Source organism: Primulina eburnea, chromosome 8, assembly GCF_022965805.1.
Source record: "Primulina eburnea isolate SZY01 chromosome 8, ASM2296580v1, whole genome shotgun sequence".
Taxonomy (NCBI): Eukaryota; Viridiplantae; Streptophyta; class Magnoliopsida; order Lamiales; family Gesneriaceae; genus Primulina; species Primulina eburnea.
In genome coordinates, this window is record NC_133108.1 from 35,678,000 (window position 1) to 35,700,018 (window position 22,019).

Here is a 22,019-nt window from a genome sequence, read left to right on the forward strand (position 1 = left end):
CTGTCATTTCCAGATAAGAACGAAGATCAAGTAGACGAGGATGAACAAAACATGTTTTGGGGTTGGTGATGAAGTCTCGAGACGTAAAAATTACTCGCATGTTGTACAATGTTTCCGCGCATTTTATTTCGTTTTGGGAATTTATTGCTGTAAGACAATATTAATTTGAGTTAATTATGAAATAAACAAGTTTTGGTTTATACTGAACTACGAGACTTATTGTGTCGCGATTATATGGTTGTTGGACAACGCCAGTGTCGACTAACATCGGTCCTGGGCGTGACAGTAAGCTTCACCAAAACTATGTCGAACACTTCTTTTGCTGAATCGAACATCGCTTGCAATAAGTATTAATTGTATAACACACCCTATGAAAAATAAAAATAAAAATAAAAAACACCTTATGTAAAATTAACATGATGTTAAATATCGTGTTTTTAATAATTAGAAATAGAAGCCTAGGAGATAAATTTATGACATATGTGCGTAATGTGTTTGATTTTAAAAAATGAAGGATTTATTAACTTATTAATATTTTTTACGGAGTTTTATGCCTTTTAGAATTTTCACAATGGTGGTTAATGCAATTAGCCCCTTACAATAACCATGTTTTCAATTTTTATTTAAAAAAAAAAACTTTTTAGCAAAGATTAAACAAATTTAAAGAATCTGTTATATTACATGCGTATGGTTACGAATTATAATTTAAGACGAGAATCAGACAGCTTGAATGACATTGTTTGAGGAGGTTGCTGCATTTTTATCGATCTCTTTGTCAAAAATTATATTATATCAAATGACAAGGTACAACATTAATTTAAATTTGTCCACAGTTAGAACAACTGAAGTATAACAACAAAACTCAACATGTTCATTAACAAGGAAAATACATGTCGTGATATACCGAAAAAAATGATCAAATGCAAAATAGAGATTCAAGTATAAAAAAAAAATCGACATCAAATCTGATGATGAAAAAAAAATGTGAAAATCAAGGATGGATTAAAATCAACTGTAACTAAAACTTCTTGTCCCCCTCTATCATCATTATGCACATTGCATAATATATTTGATTCAAAAGAGTAGTGTTCACTGTTCAGCAAAGTTGTGATATTATTCTCTTCCATCTATATATATTATATATATAGATATATAATTGTGGATAAAAGGTAATTTTTTTCAATTGTGAAAAGACAACATGATTGTTCATTCAAATAACTTATAAAATACTAAAGAAGATGTTAAGAGGATATATTTATAAAATTCCTAAAATCAGAAGAACATACATGTAAAATTAAATTAATTTTTTATTATATATATTTGTGTTCGCGCGCGCGTATCTATGTTTATTACAATATTTATATCAATATCTATATTGAAAAACAAATCAACTTGTTATTATTAATCTGTATCTATCTTTTTGTTGTTAATATATATGTATGTGTATATCAATATTTTTATCAATCAATATTTGTATCTAAAATGAAATCACAAAAAATAAGATCTAATATGAAAATGATATGAAACATCTACTACTTAAAAATGCTACTAATTTTTTTATTTTTTTTGTAAACTTATTTTCGAAATTTAAAATTTTACATGCATGCAATACTGTTGAAAAATACACATTTTAAAAATAATCATTATCAAATAACATATAAAATACTACAGTTAAAAATTGTCAACTCGGCCACCATAAATGTACGTAAAAATAAATCAAGTAAAAATCCTGATAACTAACAATATGTCAAAACCAAGCGTAATAAAATGTTCACGTCCATTCTAAACTCATAAAACGTTATGTGCGGAAAATATGGTCCACATGTCATGTGCGCACATCCAGCCCTGCCTACTCAGAATTCGGCACCTCCGGCCTTCTCATCGACATGCTCACCTGCATCATTCACACCTAGTGAATCTAAAGACTCAACACACCCGTAACGTTATAACGAAAACATATACATAACATGCAATAGTGAAAAATACTGTAAGCAACATACATTTCATGATCTTAAAAGCGTAAACGTAAACGTGTCAACATGTCGTAATATAGTATGACATGTCAAAACATGTCTCATCATATCATCATATACGTATATATTTTCTTAATTGAATTCAGTTAATTAATTAGCTCTATCGTATCAGCTCTATTCGATGAATTCATTAATATAACCGCGGTACCCAGCGGCGGGGACATCAGCGACAACATTACCCATCCACCGAGCCTTGGCCTCAGCTCATAATATCTCATATAATCGTATTAGTCGCAACAAACTATCATCCTTCAAAAAAGTGTCATCGTTATTCATCACTTATAAAAATATACGTATACGTAAATTTTTTCTTAAAATCAAGCATGCAACGTATTTTTCGTAATTACGTAAAAAGTCTTATGCATGATACATAAACATTTAAAACATGACAAATTGTGCTCAGGGTGCTGCCAGGACTATAAACTCGATCGGGTGCAAAATGACAATTTTGCCCCTAGAAACCCAAAATGACCATTTTACCCATGAACCTCAAAATTTCGACCCAAAGTTTACCAAACTCCTTAAAACACCTCAAAAAATATTTAAAAATACTTCTTAGACATAATCTCGAGCCCGTATCAAAATTTAATCGATTCCTTTTAAGAATTGGACCGGGGTTCCGGTTTTTACCCGAATCAACCCGAAACTTAACCAAATTTTGCTCAACTTAAACCATGACATTATCCTACACCACCAGCCCCTAAACCATCAGGGCACTTATGACCCACGAAAGCAAGCCCAAAGGCTGCTGGAAATTTCTTCTCAACCTAGCCATACCCTAGCCACGACATTCGAACCAAAACATCGAACCTACACCTAACCAGCTCAGACTAGACACGAACCAACCCCTCCTAGACCACCCTAGGACCCTCTTGGACCAAACCATCTCAAGGAATCAGCCCCATGCACGCCCCAACACACGCACACCCGAGGTTCAACCCAAGCTCACAACCCGTAACCGATCTCCCCTCCTCACGATCGACCGGCTTCAGAGCTAGTTCCAGCAGTGGTCGAGCCCTCCTAGGCCGTGTCTTAGACCCACCAGGGTCTGGTCCATGGCTTGGTTCAGCCCTTGCACCTCCGGAATATCCCAACACCCGATCTACGGCCGAAATGAGCCACCCCTTCGATACAACACCCCTCGGCCCTCAGCTTAACACGACTAGCCCTCGACCCCAGCCTCATCATGTTGGAAACTTAATTCCGGTGATTGACAAAAGATAAACCAACTGAACTAAGCAAGTGAATCCAGCTAACTGATCGACGCAACTGAAATATAACTGAACAGTTGTTCTCTCTATCTAGCTGCTCTTTCAGCTGAACACCTCTTCAGTCATTCTCGTCAACTGACTCTTTACCAGCTGATCTCTCAGATGTACACGTCATCAGTTGAAAACGACAACCGACAAATAGTACAACTACCTGCAACTAGTAGTGGAACGCCGCATTTTAGAATGAGCAGTGTACGACTGTCAGAGTATATCGACGTGGAAATCAACGGTTAGAATATTCAAACATCCTTTAATGTTACCGTTGAGAGGGAAGCCTGCAAATAATCGAAGGTAGCAGCCGAAGACAATACGACTGATTTCAGCTATTACATTGTACTTGTTGTTACGCTGCAAAAATATCTACTCACATTCAGAAACTAAAAGCTCATGTTTACTATTTATATCAGTAGCATTCAAGGCTACATTCTCGAGCTTAAATATCACTTGTAATCTTTGATAGATTTTCTAAGTTGTGCTAAGATCAGTTACGATATGTAAAAGTGTTATATACTAAGAGTTTCAGTTTGGGCAAAGTGATAAGTCCAAACTGAAGTGGGTCAGTACAGTATTTTGTATTTGATTAAAGTCTTTTAGTGGATATCCTATCTTCGTGATAGAAGGGGTGACGTAGGAGTTATTCAAGTCTCCGAACATCCAGAAACAAATTGTGTTATCTTTACTTCAGTCGTTACTTTTCAGTTTAGATACTCTATCTTTCAGTCAGTTTATTTTCCGTAACTGTTTTATTCAGTTTAACTGATTGTCATTGATCGACGGGATACCTAGTTTCAGTTTGTAACAAAATTGAACTCATATTGTCGAAGAATATTTAAATTTGAGGAGTGTTTATTCAACTCCCTTCTAAACACTCTTTATTCGTTTAACCGATCCTTTCACATCACAACATCTTACCACCTTGTACAGCCCCTTAGCATCAAAAACTTTGCAGTCCCTTGCACAATACATGAAAACGTGAGCATGAGTCATGAAAAAAATGCAATTTTCATGTCAAACTTATACAAAACGTGAACACAAGATGGTGTTAGAGTAGGTGTCCGTCGAGCCAAGTGTTGGCCGAGGGTTCATTTTGAAACTCTATGTATAAACAATCTTTATTTTAATAATATTTGAAATTATTGTTTTGGCACATCTTTATCTGTATACTCATGCTAGTTGAATAGATAAAGTCCTTGAATATACAAATAGTAGAAAGAATATGAGATGCTCATATGATGAGTATCATGAAACTCGTATTTGCAATACTGTATATTCTAAACAGTTCCTAGTCGATTCAGCAGCCGTTAAGAAGGATATAGGCCGCTCGAGTTCGAGACTAGTATCTGCGATGTGAGTACCATGTTTCATTGGTAGGGGACATTGTGATGTCCGAACATGCAGACAGGTCTCCTTGTAGAGTGCACTGAACAACCCTCCATAAAGGACTTTCCAAGTGGTTCTGTAGTGACCCGTTCCAGAATCACCTACTAATCAAAAACTAAGCATGCAATTAACCTAATAATTATAATCAGAGATAACAGCGGAAATATGGCCAACAACAATAGTTATACAACCCAATCGAAATCGAAGTCTAGACTAACTCAAAATGAAATATCCAGTACAACCATATCGAATCAAATGGAAAACACTGAAAACTAAACCAACCAGCTACTCAACGTCCTCCTCCTGCTCCTCCTGAGCCATCCAACCTGAGGCCTGCCCCGTGGGAATGGGGTGTCCAAGAATAAACAAAACCGAGGACGTGAGCGATAAGAACGCCCAGTACAAAAGTATGAGTATACAAACCTATATGAAATGCACATGCTATGATATGATACCAGGGTAGTCAAGAAACAGGAATCACAAAGGATCTCAAAATGCTCAGTCTAGAGGCGCCAAGTGGATAGTGCCGCGCGGTCCAACCTCTGGGTCACTGCATCCACTACAAGACAGACGTGGACCTAAAATGTCCCGGACCACCGAAGCCCTCCCGACCCGTCGGCCACTGTGTACTCTCGGTGTCCATGCGTCCACAAGACAGGGCTGACCGGCCCCAAGATATAGCTTATCTCGAAAGAGATACAGCTCAACAGTAAAGGCTATCTCGAAGGAGATACGGCTCAACATGATATGCAATATGCATCATAACTCGTGACATAATAGCATGCATCATATGACATATAACAATGCAGCAAATACTCATGCAACACATATATGAATGTATACTCAACCAGGATATCTCGGATAGTACTTTCGTACCTCTATCACAGCAAGCCTAGCCTTACGCAACACCGCTAATCAGGTCTAGAACAAGCCTACGCATCAAAAGCATACTCAATCAATACTACCATGCTCGACTAGCAAAACCAGTACTCCCTAGTACTACCAAAGGTTTAGGGTTTACCTTCGTCCGTCGACGGCCCTTTGATGTCGATTGCCTTGAAACTCAGGCGCCGCTACGCTACTACTCCTGGCAGCTCTTGGCTATCGCTCGACCAACAACTAACCCTAGAAACCTTCCAAATCCTCTCAACTATGAGGCAAAATCATGAATTGGCAAGTCACAAATGAGAAATCCGAGCACTATTTATAGGCCATGTTCGGATCCTCCGAACAACACTTCGGAACGTCCGAACGCTACGTGTCCATTGGCTCTTGACAGCTCATGATCGGATCCTCCGATCATACACTTCGGACCGTCCGAACATGCATGGAAAAATGACGTGTCGATCAACACTTGACACCTATGATCGGATTCACCGAACTACACTTCGGATCGTCCGAACTCTTCGGTGCTTCCGAACCATCTTCGGTCCGTCCGATCATGACCATAGCCAAAATTACACCTTAAACCTTCTTAATCACCATTACTCCGTTAATTACCCAATTTGGAATTCGGGCTACTACATTCTCCCCCCCTTAAAAGATTTCGTCCTCGAAATCAGGCTTAGAGAATGAACAAAACGAAATAACAACATCATTAATATATCTCAATTGTTGTTGAATACAACTGATACTATGATTACAACTGAAAACACAAACTTATACAAAGCACAACTCAAAAGAGCTCTGGATGCTCCGAACGCATACGACTCTCTAACTCCCAAGTGGCTTCTTCAGTGCCTCGACGCTGCCACTGCACTAAGACAAGAGGAATGATCTTATTCCGCAACACCTTATCTTTGCGATCTAGAATCTGAACTGGTCGCTCCACGTAAGACAAATCCGTATCAAGTTGAACTTCAGATGGATGTAAGATGTGCGACTCATCTGCTACATAACGTCTCAACAAGGATACGTGGAACACATCATGAATACTTGATAGGTACGGCGGCAACGCAAGTCTGTAAGCTAAATCTCCCACACATTCCAGTATCTCGAATGGACCAATAAATCTCGGAGACAGCTTACCCTTGAGACCAAATCTCAAAATCCTGCGAAAAGGCGAAACTCGGAGAAACACCTTCTCACCTGGCTGGAAATGAAGAGGTCGACGCTTTGTGTTCGCATAACTAGCCTGTCGATCCTGAGCAGTCTTAATCCGCTTCTTGATTACTGCAACCTTATCTATAGCCTGCTGGACTAACTCCGGTCCCTCTACCTGTCGTTCCCCGACTTCATCCCAGAATAATGGAGTACGACAACGTCGCCCGTACAACGCCTCAAATGGTGCCATACCAATACTACGATGATAGCTGTTGTTGTACGCGAACTCAATCAAAGGCAAATGATCCTGCCAAGCGGGTCCGAAATCCATAACACAGGCTCGCAACATATCCTCAAGCGTACGGATAGTCCTCTCTGATTGACCGTCAGTCTCCGGATGATAAGCAGTACTCAGACTCAGTGTAGTACCCAACGCTGACTGGAAACTACCCCAAAACCGTGAGGTAAAACGAGGATCTCTGTCACTAACAATACTGACAGGCACTCCATGCAAACGTACAATCTCCTGAATGTACAATCGAGCCATACGATCGAAAGTGAAATCACGATTATACGGCAGAAAATGAGAAGACTTGGTGAGTCGATCCACCACTACCCAGATAGCATCGCTGTTCCTCGAAGATAATGGCAAGTGAGTAATGAAATCCATCGTAATATGCTCCCACTTCCATTCTGGAATAGGTAAGTTCAACAACAATCCTCCCGGTCGACGGTGCTCTGTCTTAACCTGCTGGCAAACTAGACACTTGGAGACAAACTGATACACGCTGCGCTTCATCCCTTTCCACCAAAACCGCATCCTCAAGTCTCTATACATCTTGTTGCTTCCTGGATGAACACTTAACTTGCTTCGATGCGCCTGAGACAATATCTCGTCCCTCAAAGTGTCATCCTCTGGTACTACAACCCGATTAGATAAGCACAGAAGACCATTGGACTGATAATGGAAATTGCTATCACCACCAACTAACCGAGCTAATCTCTGAGTCTTGAGATCAGACATCTGAGCTTCTCGAATCCGAGTGAACAAATTGGGCTCAGATAAAATGGTAGCAACACGAATGCTCTCCATACCTTTCCGATGCTTGAAGTTAAACCCCAACGAGCAACTATCCTGGATGGCACTAGTCATAGCACAAATCTGAAGTGCAGAGGCTCTCACCTTGCGACTAAGCGCATCAGCTGTGAGATTCACAGAACCTGGATGGTACTTGATCTCGCAATCATAATCCTTCAGCAAATCCATCCAACGACGTTGCCTCATGTTCAACTCAGCCTGAGTGAACAGATATTTCAGACTCTTATGATCAGTAAAGATTTCAAACTGAACACCGTACAAATAATGACGCCAAATCTTCAGCGCAAACACAATAGCTGCCAATTCCAGATCATGAGTGGGATACTTCTCCTCGTGAGATTTCAGCTGTCTGGAAGCATAAGCAATCACATGACCGTTTTGCGTCAACACACACCCTAAGCCTTGAGTGGAGGCATCGGTGTAAACACTGAAACCATCAGATCCTGACGGTAACGCCAAAACAGGTGCGGAAGTCAGAAGTCGACGAAGCTCTCTGAAACTATCTTCGCACTCGGATGACCACTCAAATGGAACATCCCTCCGAGTAAGTTGCGTCAATGGTCTGGCTATCTGAGAGAAATTCACGATGAAGCGACGATAATACCCTGCCAGACCTAGAAAACTACGGATCTCAGCCACCGTCGTCGGACGTGACCAATTCAGCACTGCTTCAATCTTGCTGGGATCCACAGAAACTCCTTCCTTGGAAATCACATGACCAAGGAATACCACACGATCAATCCAGAACTCGCACTTACTCAGCTTAGCATACAATTGCTTCTCGCGAAGAATCTGCAACACAATCCTCAAGTGTTGGGCATGCTCTTCCACACTGTGGGAATAGATCAAGATATCGTCAATGAAAACCACCACAAACTGATCCAGAAAATCTCGGAAGACTCGGTTCATCAGATCCATGAACACCGCTGGCGCATTCGTCAATCCGAATGGCATAACTAGAAACTCGTAATGCCCATAACGAGTACGAAATGCAGTCTTGGAAATATCATCATCTCTGACTCTCATCTGATGATAACCCGATCGCAAGTCGATCTTGGAGTAAACAGAAGTACCCTGAAGCTGATCGAACAAGTCATCAATACGGGGTAAAGGGTACTTGTTTTTGATCGTCACCCGATTCAGCTGGCGATAATCAATGCACAACCGCATCGATCCATCCTTCTTCTTGACAAACAAGACTGGAGCTCCCCAAGGCGAAACACTCGGGCGAATATAACCCTTATCAAGAAGATCCTGCAATTGCTGCTTCAGCTCTCTCATCTCTGACGGAGCAAGACGATAGGGGGCACGAGAAATCGGTGCAGTCCCTGGCATTAAATCTATGCCAAATTCCACCTCTCTAACCGGAGGAAAACCAGGAATCTCATCTGGGAAAACATCAGGAAATTCACAAACTACTGGAATATCCTCTAGACCAACACTACCTGTGGATGAATCAATCGCATAGATGAGGTAGCCTTCCCCGCCCGACTCTAAAGCACGACAGGCTTTCAGAGCAGATACCACTGGCATCGGAGGTCGCGCTCCCTCACCATAGAAAAACCAACTAGAGCTTTCAGTCGTACGAAACTGAACAAGCTTCTGGTAACAATCCACAGTAGCTCGGTAGGTAGTCAATAAGTCTATACCCAAGATACAATCAAAATCTTCCATCTCTAGGATCATAAGATTCGCAGTCAACTCGTTACCCTCAAAATCTAAGGGACAACCCATCACTAGACGCTTCGCTAACACCGAATGACCCATCGGAGTAGAAACAGAAAGAATGACGTCTAGAGAAACATAGGGTAACCTATGACGCTTAACAAATCGTGCAGAAATGAAGGAATGAGAGGCTCCTGTATCAATAAGAACAAAAGCAGGAATACCGCATAAATGAAAAGTACCTGCTATGACTCTCTCCGTCTCATCTGCAGCCTGATCCTGGTTCAGCGCAAAAACCTGACCTTGGGCACGAGGTCGAAGATTCGAACTACCCACTGCCTGACCCTGCCTCCTCTGCTGAACAGTCGTCTGAGATCCAGAACCGGATCCTGCTCCACCTCGCAACTGAGGACAATTCTTCTTAATATGCCCCATCTCTCCGCACTGATAACAAGCTCCTGCGGCTACTCGGCATTGCTCCGATGGATGGTTCTTCCCACAATGCGCACAAGACTCCTTCTTCTTACCAAAGCGGAAAACACCACTAGATCGAGATCCAGATCCAGAAGAAGATGAACCAGATTTCTTGAATGACTGAGATCGAGGCCTCAAAGTATTCGGAGGTCTAGAAGAAGAAAGAATAGCCCTACCACGCTGGAGACTGATCTCTGCCTGGCGACACCGGTTCACTAACCCATCATAAGAAGTAGGATTATCACAGACAGTGACTCGATCAAAGATCTCCTGATTAAGGCCCTGGAGGAAATGATCATACTTGGCCTCAGAACTGCCACTGATATGAGGAGCGAAGGGTAACAACTCAAAGAATTTCTGCTGATACTCATCAACAGACATACTCCCCTGCTTAAGGTTCAGGAGCTCAATCGTCTTGGCCTGGCGAAGGGCTGGAGGAAAGTACAGCTGCATGAACGCTGCACGGAAATCGACCCAAGTCGCTCTACCCTGCGACTGAACTATCGGCGCAGAAGTCGATCGCCACCACCTGCGAGCACGGCCCTCGAGAAGAAAACTAAGGGTCTCCATCTTCTGCTCATCGGTGCACTGGAATGCGCGGAAACAACTCTCCATGCGCTCTAACCAATCCTCCGCATCATCGGGAGTCTCACCGCCAACTAAAGGCTTAGGCCCCATCTGCATGAAACGATGCATATCGAAACGCCTAGGACCATCCCGACGATGACGATGCTCACGATGACGTCTATGATCGTCCTGGTCACCCCATCGACCTACACTCCCCTGACTACTCCCGTCATCAAAATGGTCAGCCATCGCTACAAGATAGAATAGGGAAAATGGTAAAATGGTCAACGGAAATCCCAAAACAGAATCTATATCCCAAAATCATACGCATGCTCTGATACCATAAATGTAGTGACCCGTTCCAGAATCACCTACTAATCAAAAACTAAGCATGCAATTAACCTAATAATTATAATCAGAGATAACAGCGGAAATATGGCCAACAACAATAGTTATACAACCCAATCGAAATCGAAGTCTAGACTAACTCAAAATGAAATATCCAGTACAACCATATCGAATCAAATGGAAAACACTGAAAACTAAACCAACCAGCTACTCAACGTCCTCCTCCTGCTCCTCCTGAGCCATCCAACCTGAGGCCTGCCCCGTGGGAATGGGGTGTCCAAGAATAAACAAAACCGAGGACGTGAGCGATAAGAACGCCCAGTACAAAAGTATGAGTATACAAACCTATATGAAATGCACATGCTATGATATGATACCAGGGTAGTCAAGAAACAGGAATCACAAAGGATCTCAAAATGCTCAGTCTAGAGGCGCCAAGTGGATAGTGCCGCGCGGTCCAACCTCTGGGTCACTGCATCCACTACAAGACAGACGTGGACCTAAAATGTCCCGGACCACCGAAGCCCTCCCGACCCGTCGGCCACTGTGTACTCTCGGTGTCCATGCGTCCACAAGACAGGGCTGACCGGCCCCAAGATATAGCTTATCTCGAAAGAGATACAGCTCAACAGTAAAGGCTATCTCGAAGGAGATACGGCTCAACATGATATGCAATATGCATCATAACTCGTGACATAATAGCATGCATCATATGACATATAACAATGCAGCAAATACTCATGCAACACATATATGAATGTATACTCAACCAGGATATCTCGGATAGTACTTTCGTACCTCTATCACAGCAAGCCTAGCCTTACGCAACACCGCTAATCAGGTCTAGAACAAGCCTACGCATCAAAAGCATACTCAATCAATACTACCATGCTCGACTAGCAAAACCAGTACTCCCTAGTACTACCAAAGGTTTAGGGTTTACCTTCGTCCGTCGACGGCCCTTTGATGTCGATTGCCTTGAAACTCAGGCGCCGCTACGCTACTACTCCTGGCAGCTCTTGGCTATCGCTCGACCAACAACTAACCCTAGAAACCTTCCAAATCCTCTCAACTATGAGGCAAAATCATGAATTGGCAAGTCACAAATGAGAAATCCGAGCACTATTTATAGGCCATGTTCGGATCCTCCGAACAACACTTCGGAACGTCCGAACGCTACGTGTCCATTGGCTCTTGACAGCTCATGATCGGATCCTCCGATCATACACTTCGGACCGTCCGAACATGCATGGAAAAATGACGTGTCGATCAACACTTGACACCTATGATCGGATTCACCGAACTACACTTCGGATCGTCCGAACTCTTCGGTGCTTCCGAACCCTCTTCGGTCCGTCCGATCATGACCATAGCCAAAATTACACCTTAAACCTTCTTAATCACCATTACTCCGTTAATTACCCAATTTGGAATTCGGGCTACTACAGGTTCTCACTTATCGAGTGGAAACGTCCTAGTTTATGGTTGTACACCATTAGTCCTTATGACCCGGGACAACATTGAGACTCTATATGCTAGCATTTCACTTTGACTTGTTTACCGACTCTCATGGGGTCATCAGGTGGCAAGGTTAGGTGTTTTGTCGAAACATATAGGAGTCAATGCATTGTAGGCCTTCGGGTATGGATATCCTATGTGATCTCATGTATATGTAGTATGAAATCTCTGATCAGAATATGGTGGTAATTATGAAAGGAGTTTCATAGATTACATCATCGATGCAACTACGACATGACACATAGTATCGATTATTTGACAACTCTCGATATACCAATAGTTATCGAATCGGTCGGGATATATGAGATAAAGGGACCGTATTGTACGCTAACCATAATAGAATGTTTCTTGCAGGCGTTATCATTTGATACCTATGGAATAGTGTAAGCGATGCTGCTAGGCGTTTAACATAATTGGTTGGGTACTATCAGACTTGAGTTCTGACGTTCTTATTATCGAGGAGTTGATAATTAAGAATAGAGCAAGTGGGGTATGCTCATATAAGGACATGTTTAGTCCCGAATCACATTAAGATGTGAACCCACGTCTAGTTGTATCAATGAACCATTGAGGGCCACACAAGTGCTAACTTTCTAGATCCCGTAGAGAAGGAAATTAGTTCAATGTGTTGAATGATTTATAAAGGAGTTTTATAATTACAAGGAAAATTAGAAGTATGACTTCGATGAGGGAAATGTAACTTTTAATTTGTGGAAGTGTTCCTAAATTAAAAGTTGGTCATATAATATATATATATATATATGTATATATATATGTATATATGTATGTATATATGTATATATATGTATATATATATATGTATATATGTATGTATATATGTATATATGTATGTATTTATCGGCCGAAAGCAATAGGAGGAAATTTTTTTCAGTAAAATTTAAAGAAAAATGAGTAGTTGACATTTCATTAATAGTGCAAGGAATCTCTGAAAAGTTAAGATAAGTGCTTTAGCGAAGTTGGCTCTCTAGTTGCATATATGATTCCACTATTATTACTCAAAGATACATCACATCATTATCGAATTCATTTGCAACTCTCGATATACCAATGATTGTAGGTTCGATCTAGATATGTGACTGAAGGAACAGTATTTATGTTAACCATAATTTTTTGTTCTTATAGGCACTATTAGTGATACTCGAGACATTATTGGTGATGCTATAGATGCTCTTACCATGGTCGATGGGTGAATCAAACTTGAGTTCTGACGTTCTTGTGATCAAAGGGTTGATGTTCATAATGAAGTTCTGACGTTCTTGTGATCAAGGAGTTGATGCACATATTGAGGTTAATTAGGGTAAGTCAGTACAAGAAAAAAATGTTGTTTCAAATCACCTGAGTTGAATGAACCCACAATTAATCATGTCCCTAAATCATTGAGGGTCACACAAGTATTGGATTATGGGTCTTATTGAGATAGTCAAATTTAAGGAGTTGAATTTGGTGACTATAGTTTGATGGAGATCTAACATATTGCTTATAAATAAGTTTATATGTAGATTTCATTATCGGAAGTTGTAGAAGTTAGCTTGACTGCTAAATTTCTAAGGTGATTGAAATTGCATGTTTATTTAAAGGAGTTCATAAAATAGACAGCTGTAAAAAACGACTCACTGGATTTGATCTTTGAAATTTTCACTTTCATAGTAAACTTGAGCTCTGATACCATGTTAATATTGGGACTTGGACCTAACTCAACCCCAAAAACTAGTCAAGGTGGGAAGATTGTCCAAGTCCATATATACAATTTCCAAGAACTCTATCTAACTGATGTGAGACATCTTAACGGGACTTGGACCTAACTCAATTCCAAAAGCTAGCTCTTGGGGTTGAGTTATGTTCAAGTCTCAATCTTAACATGGTATCAGAACTAGCTTTTGGAGTTAAATAAATTGAGCCACATGTTAACGTCTTCAAGCTCCAATTGTTCATTCATTGGCCTTAAGATGTCCCACATCAGTTAGATACAGTTCCTGAGAGTTGCATATACTGACTTGGATAATCCTCCCTCATTGAGCTAGCTTTTCGGGTTGAGTTAAGTCTGAGTCCTAATATTAACATACTCGTTAATGTCTCTACGCTCAACTTGTTCATTCCTGGGCATAAGACAATGTGTTAAGATGTCTCACATCGCTTATATAGAATTCCTGGGAGTTTCATATATGGACTTGGACAATCCTTCCCTTGAACTAGCTTTTGGGGTTGAGTCAGTTTTAAATCTCAATCTTAACATGATATTAGAGTCAAGACCCACCCTGTGTTGGACTGCCTATATTTAGGTCACCCGTTAATATCTTCAAACTCCATTTGTTCATTCTTTGGCGTAAAAAAGTTTGTTAAGACGTCCAACATCGGTTGGATATAGTTCTTGGGACTTTCATACATGGACTTTGACAATCTTCTCCCCTTGGGCTAGTTTTTGAAATCGAGTTAGGTTCAAATCTCAATCTTAACAGTGGAAAACGCAAAATACTTGGTTTATTTTCTTAAACATTGGTTTGCATGTTCTCCAGAATTGGTCTGTTGAAAGAAAATATGAGAATGGGGTCGAGGAGATGGATCTAGTTGAGGAGGTTGTTAATTGCTTTGATGGTTAGCTAATATGCGAGATTTTATTAAATTCTAATTAGATAATAGGTTTTGTCAACATAGGCTCTGTAACTTCAGTTATGTTTTTGAAATCGAAGCTCTTACTTTTCAGGGAAAAAGATTATCATTCAAGTTCCATACCACAATTTAGTGTGCAGGGGAGATATGATTAATTCGCCTATTTCATTTGGATCAAACCCAAAAAACTAAAGGAGTCGGTATACGGACAATATAACAAGTCTTTGTTATCGTCGTTAGTACTCATAAATGTCATGTGGATTTGAATGATTTTTCTTCGTATGACATATTTAGGTTTAGTTTTTTTTTTACAAAAAAAATACCCCTTAATTTTACAATTTAATATTTCAATTATTTTCATCAAATACTTATTTCTTTTGAAGAATAAAATAATATATATTTTAAAATTATTAACATTATGTTTGACGTGATTCCACGCACACCACTGAAAACGTGTATAGAAACCAATGCATTCTGGATTATTAATTCTTTCTTCTTTCTCCCACTGACCGCCACTCTGCCACTCCAATCCTCCACCCTAGCGCTACGTATCTTCCAGTTTGCGTAGATTTTTGCAAATGTTTTACTCATTTGTAATTTCAGGACACAACTTGACGTTGAATCAGCAGAAATGTCACATGGTACAAGCCCCATATCCGTTCCGATTCTGAATCAAATCAGTGCTTATGCTTTTGAGTTTTTCATCTATATCAATGAATAGTTAGCAATGCAGTGGCTACGTTCGTAGGGGCCATTTCTAGATCTTCTGCAAGAAAGGGCAAGGAAAAGTAGACGTTTCGATACAAATAATGTTTTATGTTCAAAACCATGTTTTTTTAAAAGAAAATGAAGATATAAATTTTACCTTTCCCTCAGCCAGTCGCCCCGGTATAAACCATGAGTCCTCTCATAGATCTTGTTTCAAGTTTCCTCAAGAAAAGTGTACTGAGTCGACGAGAAAACGGGCAGCTAGGAGAGTCTCTTTTCCTTTCCTGGCTCGGGTAAAATATAAAATCTCCAACTAATTTATGCATATGTATATATAACCATTCAGCTTTCGAATACTAAAGTGCAATGGGAAAGTCAAATTTACAGCTACACATTGTTAATACCATCAAAAGATCCAAATTACCAAAATGCGAAAAATCAACGGAGTCCAAATCCAAGTCCATAAGCTCCCCATCACACACACTTCCCAATTCATTCACGTATTACAGTGTTAATACTAGAAACAAAAGGCCAACACTATCCAGCAATCAGCCAAGGAAATTATCTTCTTCATGCCTCATTCCGGAATTACTTTCTAACGGCTGCATTTCTTGGCATATAAATGTGCAGAAAAACTTAACTGAGGCACAAAAACACCGTTCATCGTGCTGGGGAACCTATCGCCTACAGAATTAACAGATGAATTAGTTTGGTATGAAGGTTGAGTCAAATTTTGAGCTTTTTTGCAATGCACAAGTCATAATGTTAGAAAAATGCAGGCGGCCTTATTGATATGGAGAATAAATTTGATGATACCAAAATCAATTTTAGGGGGCGACAAAATTTATTTGAGAGTGCAAGAAGAGCACCATAACACAAGATAGATTTCGACCTTATGTACAAGTGTGTCACTGGTACACAGGTTGCATGTAAATCACAAGTTGAGTCGTAAATGTTTCAGGTAAAATTCAAAACCTGTGTATCAATGATAAAATAAATGAAAATGCACGACACATTTTATATGGAAGAATACTATCGGCAGGAATTACAAAATTCTATTTGGAGAATGGATATTTACAGTTCTAAACATGTAATTGCCCCATTTTGCAATTTTATGGATGTCAAACGTAAACATAGTGCATAATTCATCTACAAGTTATAGGCTCGAGAATCTAAATATAATTAGTATTTGAATCTTCATGCGTTTCCTTTAACTATTTCACATGGTTAGGTAAAAACATATTGTTTACAGGGAAGAATTAAAGTAATGAAAAACTAATAGAGCTGAAAAATTCACGTTTCCTCATTATAGAAGTTGGCAAATATTTACCAAGAAATCAATCATGTTGTGGTGGACAAATGATAATGTCAATGCTAGTGAAATAACTGACAACAGAATAAGGTTCAATAAAACAGAAATAACACCTTTATTCCAAGGCATAGGGCACCAAAATCCATATGCTCTCGTACTTGACAACATCAATAGAAGTATCCTCGGCACTTCTCAGATCCACATAAACACTTATTCTTTCCTTCATTCCTTTTTCCGGATGGAACCAATCCATAATCATATGTTAGCTCTTGCATCGGCGGAATATGTCGGACGGCAAAGAATGCAACATGGAGATATGAGTCATTGTTACATTCACGTAAAACTGGCTGCCAGAACACATTTGGTGAACAGCTATGGTTCATGAAACGAGCTACATTTCCGCAATTCTTTGCACTTATAACAAGGGGGAATGGGGCCTTATTATAACCAGCAGAACTGTCTCGTATAAGCTCTAATGGCTCATAGTAGCGTGTGGAATCAAAGATATAACTATTATCATATTCACTTCCAAAATCACCGGTGTCACTAATTACATCCCCAGCATATTCACAAATAAAAGCTCCTACACGAATAGGATCCCAAGACCTCAGTCCCCAACCATTGTCCTTTGTTCTGAAAACCTCAAGACGAACTCTAATACCAGCTTGAGACGTTCGATTCCGGCAATTTGGAGGACAGGCACAAGTCGGTCCACATTCATATATCAAAGATTTGTTAGTTAGAAGAAACCCGGTCGAAGAATACGGAAGAAGGCCCTCGTTTCTACGATTACAAGGGCAGTTGGTATCACCTGGCTGGCATCCACCCAAGCAATGGCAACCAGAAAAAGGTTTAGATGTCAAAAAAGGCTTGGAGTATCTCAGAGTAGAAATATATAAGAAATGGGCCGGGCCCTTTTCATTATCAACATCATTCACAAGAGTGACAGCCTGACTCTCGGCACCAGAAGTCAGATCGGGAAGAATCACACCCTTAGGCCTAGCAAATCCATCCTTCCACTGCTGAATTGACTTCCACAAAGAATAAGCTTCTGGCTGTCCTGGTACTCTGACCAGCTTATACTTGAAAACATTGCATCCTGACTTGTTTTTTTCCGCCCATGACTCTCGAATCTTATACAGGCCATCATAGATATAGATCTTTCCGGTTGACAAAGAATCCTTTATACCCCTTATAACTCTTACATCATTGGCACGATGTAAACTCTTTTCAAGAGCAAGATTTCCCCTTTCAAGCTTCTGATCAAACATTTGCCCATCTGACCGCACTCCACCCTGACCACTGTAAATCAACACGTCTACACCATCTCCCTCATCATCATATCCTCCAGATGAAACTATGCTGACAGCGACAGGCTCTTCGTCCATGGTAACTCGAACACTCAAATAATCTATCCCAGCCATACTATGGGCATGTAAACCAGCAATGCAAAGTTCCATTCTGAAAAAGAATATATCGCCAACTTCGATTCCAGGTACATGCCCAATCCTCTTCGTACTATTTGTCCGAACCCCTTTGGTCAGCAAAAATTTACCCGCCTTCAGGTCCGGACGTCTAGCAATCGCTGTAGCCAAGTCACTCGCTTCTTCGAGCTGAGTAAGCCTTCTCCTTAGTAAACTAAAAACCAGGAGTATGGTTCTAACAGTCTCCTTGTCACCATTAGATCTTCTAAAGTCATCGAACTCATGAAGCTTAAATGGCATCAAGAAGCTATTGACCAGAGATTCCACATCAAAGTCATCACCGTTCCTGGCCCTTCTCCTCCTTGGTCTGCCACTTCTCAGCTCCGAGTTGCTACCATTCTCTGCATCATTGGCATGTGCACTGAATCCACTAGGAAATTGGTCATTCTGTGAGTCACTATGCCCATCATCCTCCACAACAACATATTTAGTAGCATTAATGGCCCTCTTACCCTTACCACGTCGGTTTTGTGCTCGAGGTTTTGGGGTCATATACGAATTAAGTGGAACAGGAGCTGGAATGGGGCCATCGGAACCTAAATTATCTTGGTTTTGGGCAGCAGAAGTAGTGTTCTGATAATTATTGGGAATCAGAAAAGGGTAAAATGGTCTGACTCCTGGTGGAAATGGCCCTGAGGGTGGAAAACAAGAAAAGGGTTCCGGGTGGGCCGAACCTGAGGTCACATTGGGTGGGTTCGGGAAAATTGGGGCGAGGCACTGCAATGGCCTCACATCCAACACCCTGGTTTTATCAATTGACCCAGGAAAAAAATTTGGCTCAGAACCAAAACCTTGCTCCATTGAATCAGAATGCAGAACTCCCTATATAATTGCGCTAACCTAAAATTTAACTTAAAATATGCACTGAAATCCCCAGAAACTACTCAACGAACTTTTAATAGGCGCCCAGAGGAAAAAAAGCTAATCTTTTTCAACTGACAAATATTAGTCATTAAATAGTAACTCAGCAAATTAATCACATCACATTTCCAGGAAAAAACATAGCTCAGAGGCTTGTACGAATCTGCCTCCTGCAAAATGCAAAACGATGTCACAATTATTGGAATGAAAATTTCAATAAAAATCAAATCTTGGGGAAAAGGAACAGTGAATCCCTAATGGGTCTAAGCCCCGAAAAAAAACCACAAACCAAACTATTTTCAAAGTATAATACACATGCAAAGCTAAAAAATTCAAGAACCCAATTGAGAAACGAAGAAAAAACCAAAGGATTTCAATTCCAACATCTCTCAAAAACCCAAGAAACCTCAAAAACGGCAGAACAAACTGCGAAGAAAAGCAAAACACTAAATTGTAAAATGTAAGAAATCCGAAAGATAATAAGTCATTGAATTTCTTCCACATCATGGTCATACGAACAGATCTTGACATTTAAAAAAATATTTACCACCGAGTAAGTTGAGCGACTGAGCGAGAGTTCTCATTTCTGCGCATCGGCTGCATTTTGTACTACTACTCATTCGTAAACTCGAAAAATCAGCATATGCGCACTTTAGATTTTCATTTTTGCTATCATTACCCATTGTATTTATCGTGGCCATGGGTTTTACTTAATTTAGTATAATTTATTACAATTTGAGGGATGAATTTCAAAATTTTAGATGCAATGAAAAAAAATTAGAGAATGATTCAATTATAATTAACTTTAAAAATAATTATAGATTTTTGTTTAATAATGAAAATGATTTTTAATTATTCGTATAAATATAATAAATAATAATTTATTGTTCAGTTAATAAAATAAATTTATGTCATATCTTGCTAATTTAAATATGCTTTATTGCGAAACGTAAGTGCTCATCATCTGCCTCCGGCACGAGCAAAAGCCACATCCTTCGGCCTACTTGAAAATATTGTCTTGGTTTTCATGATCTTATTGGAATCTTATTGTATAAAATTACAATAATAAATTTCAACTGAAATAAATAACAAATGCATAAGTATGGAGAAAAATGTTTAACAAAATTTCAAGTTGATCTTTTTTTTTATGTTCCCAAATTAAACTTTTATCTTCAAAAAATTTGTCTAATTTAGTCCTTCAAGCACAAATATTTTCAAAAAAAAAATCTCAAAATAACATTGGTTTGATAAATGTCAGAAATTATCACATATCTAGGTAATATCCTAGATTCTTAGAAATTATATCGGGGTTTTATTACCTAGATTCTTAGAAATTATATCGGGGTTCTCAAACTATCGGGAGATCCTAAAGAAATCAAAAGATAATATAAATTATGACAACAAGTTATATATGTATCACAACAAATTGAATAAATCTTCGAAAAACATGAAGAAATTCTTGTAATCTTTAAGGATATTCAAACACGAATCCAAAGACTAGAACACAAACTCAGTTCTAGCAATAGGATTGTGGGAGGTAGGTTAGAACTCTCTTTTGGTTCAAAACCCTTTTTACATCAAAAGGAAAAAAAAAAAGCCAAAGTGGTATAAAAACCCTTAAACAAAGACGAAAAATGATCAATCTTATCAAAACGGCCACAGGAAAGAAATATAACATGATGACAACTATAAAAATGATTAGCCTCAATGATATTCAAGATCTTGCATAATATTTTGAAAATCTCAAGGTCGTGAATCTGAAATGGACTCAACTGGAGGTGACCAATCCCTAATTAATATGATAACTTCTCAAGAACCACCAAGGAAAAATGTTGGATCTTATGATACAAACATGAGAGTTCACCAAATTGATTTCCAGGTTGAGGGAGAACCACACTCCGCAAGAACCCAATTAAGGAAGAAGAATCAAACATCACTCCATCATACATTATAAGCAAAAGATGTTTTTGAACCAATACATTATTTTAGGGTTGTGCTTAATTTTGTTGCATAGAATTTCAAAAGCAGGAAAGATTTCAGGGATAACTGGACATCAGCTATGAGGATCATTGTAGAAACTCTTGATCTCAACAAAGAAATATTCATAAAATTTTTAGAAATAAGTCTTACGGGATCAGTAAGGGTTACGTTGAAAATCATTGTGGCAGAAACCAAAGAGTCAATCTTAGTTGAAAAATCTTTTAGTGAATATCCAAAAGAATAATCACCTTATTCAAAGCACAATTAATAGGGGCCGACTATTTCAACAGTCAAGATACAAATAAAAAAAAAGAAAAATAAATACACCCAAGCTCTGTATAGCCTTTAATTACACGAAATATGTCAAGTAGATGAATACAATATGTATTCACTAAATATAGATGAAATTTAAGAGCTGAAATAATATAGCAATGCTGCTATTTTTGGCCAAAATGTCTGGTTTATAGAGAGGAATGTTAAGGGAATAAGTTTCTGGCAATCCGAATATTTTTGCTAGTAAAGTCTCTTTTCTTAGAAAAAAATTGGCATAATGATGTCATATAGCATCATTACAAAAGAATTACAAGAGAGTAAGGGGTATTCACAAACATACTAATTTATGTTGTAAAGAAAATGATCTTTCTGAAA

The 22,019-nt window shown here is 39.3% G+C and overlaps 1 protein-coding gene across 2 annotated transcripts; it reads right to left on the reverse strand.

Moving 5' to 3' along the window:
* Positions 1 to 16,071: 16,071 nt before the first annotated feature.
* LOC140839454 (histone-lysine N-methyltransferase, H3 lysine-9 specific SUVH1-like) lies at positions 16,072 to 20,083 on the reverse strand. Of its 2 annotated transcripts, none has more exons than XM_073206170.1 (3): positions 19,939 to 20,083; positions 17,160 to 19,561; positions 16,072 to 16,374 (listed from the first exon to the last, which is right to left on the reverse strand). In XM_073206170.1, the coding sequence occupies exon 2, from the start codon at positions 19,329 to 19,331 to the stop codon at positions 17,214 to 17,216; it is 2,118 nt and encodes a 705-aa protein (XP_073062271.1). In that variant the 5' UTR covers positions 19,332 to 19,561; positions 19,939 to 20,083; the 3' UTR covers positions 16,072 to 16,374; positions 17,160 to 17,213. The 2 variants fall into 2 exon arrangements, with proteins under 2 accessions (XP_073062271.1, XP_073062270.1); XM_073206169.1 differs by having other exon boundaries at positions 16,072 to 16,418.
* Positions 20,084 to 22,019: the final 1,936 nt, after the last annotated feature.

Bases quoted from the DNA above. Each gene is read 5' to 3' on its own strand.
- LOC140839454 (XM_073206170.1), bottom strand. From the start codon at position 19,331: ATGGAGCAAGGTTTTGGTTCTGAGCCAAATTTTTTTCCTGGGTCAATT.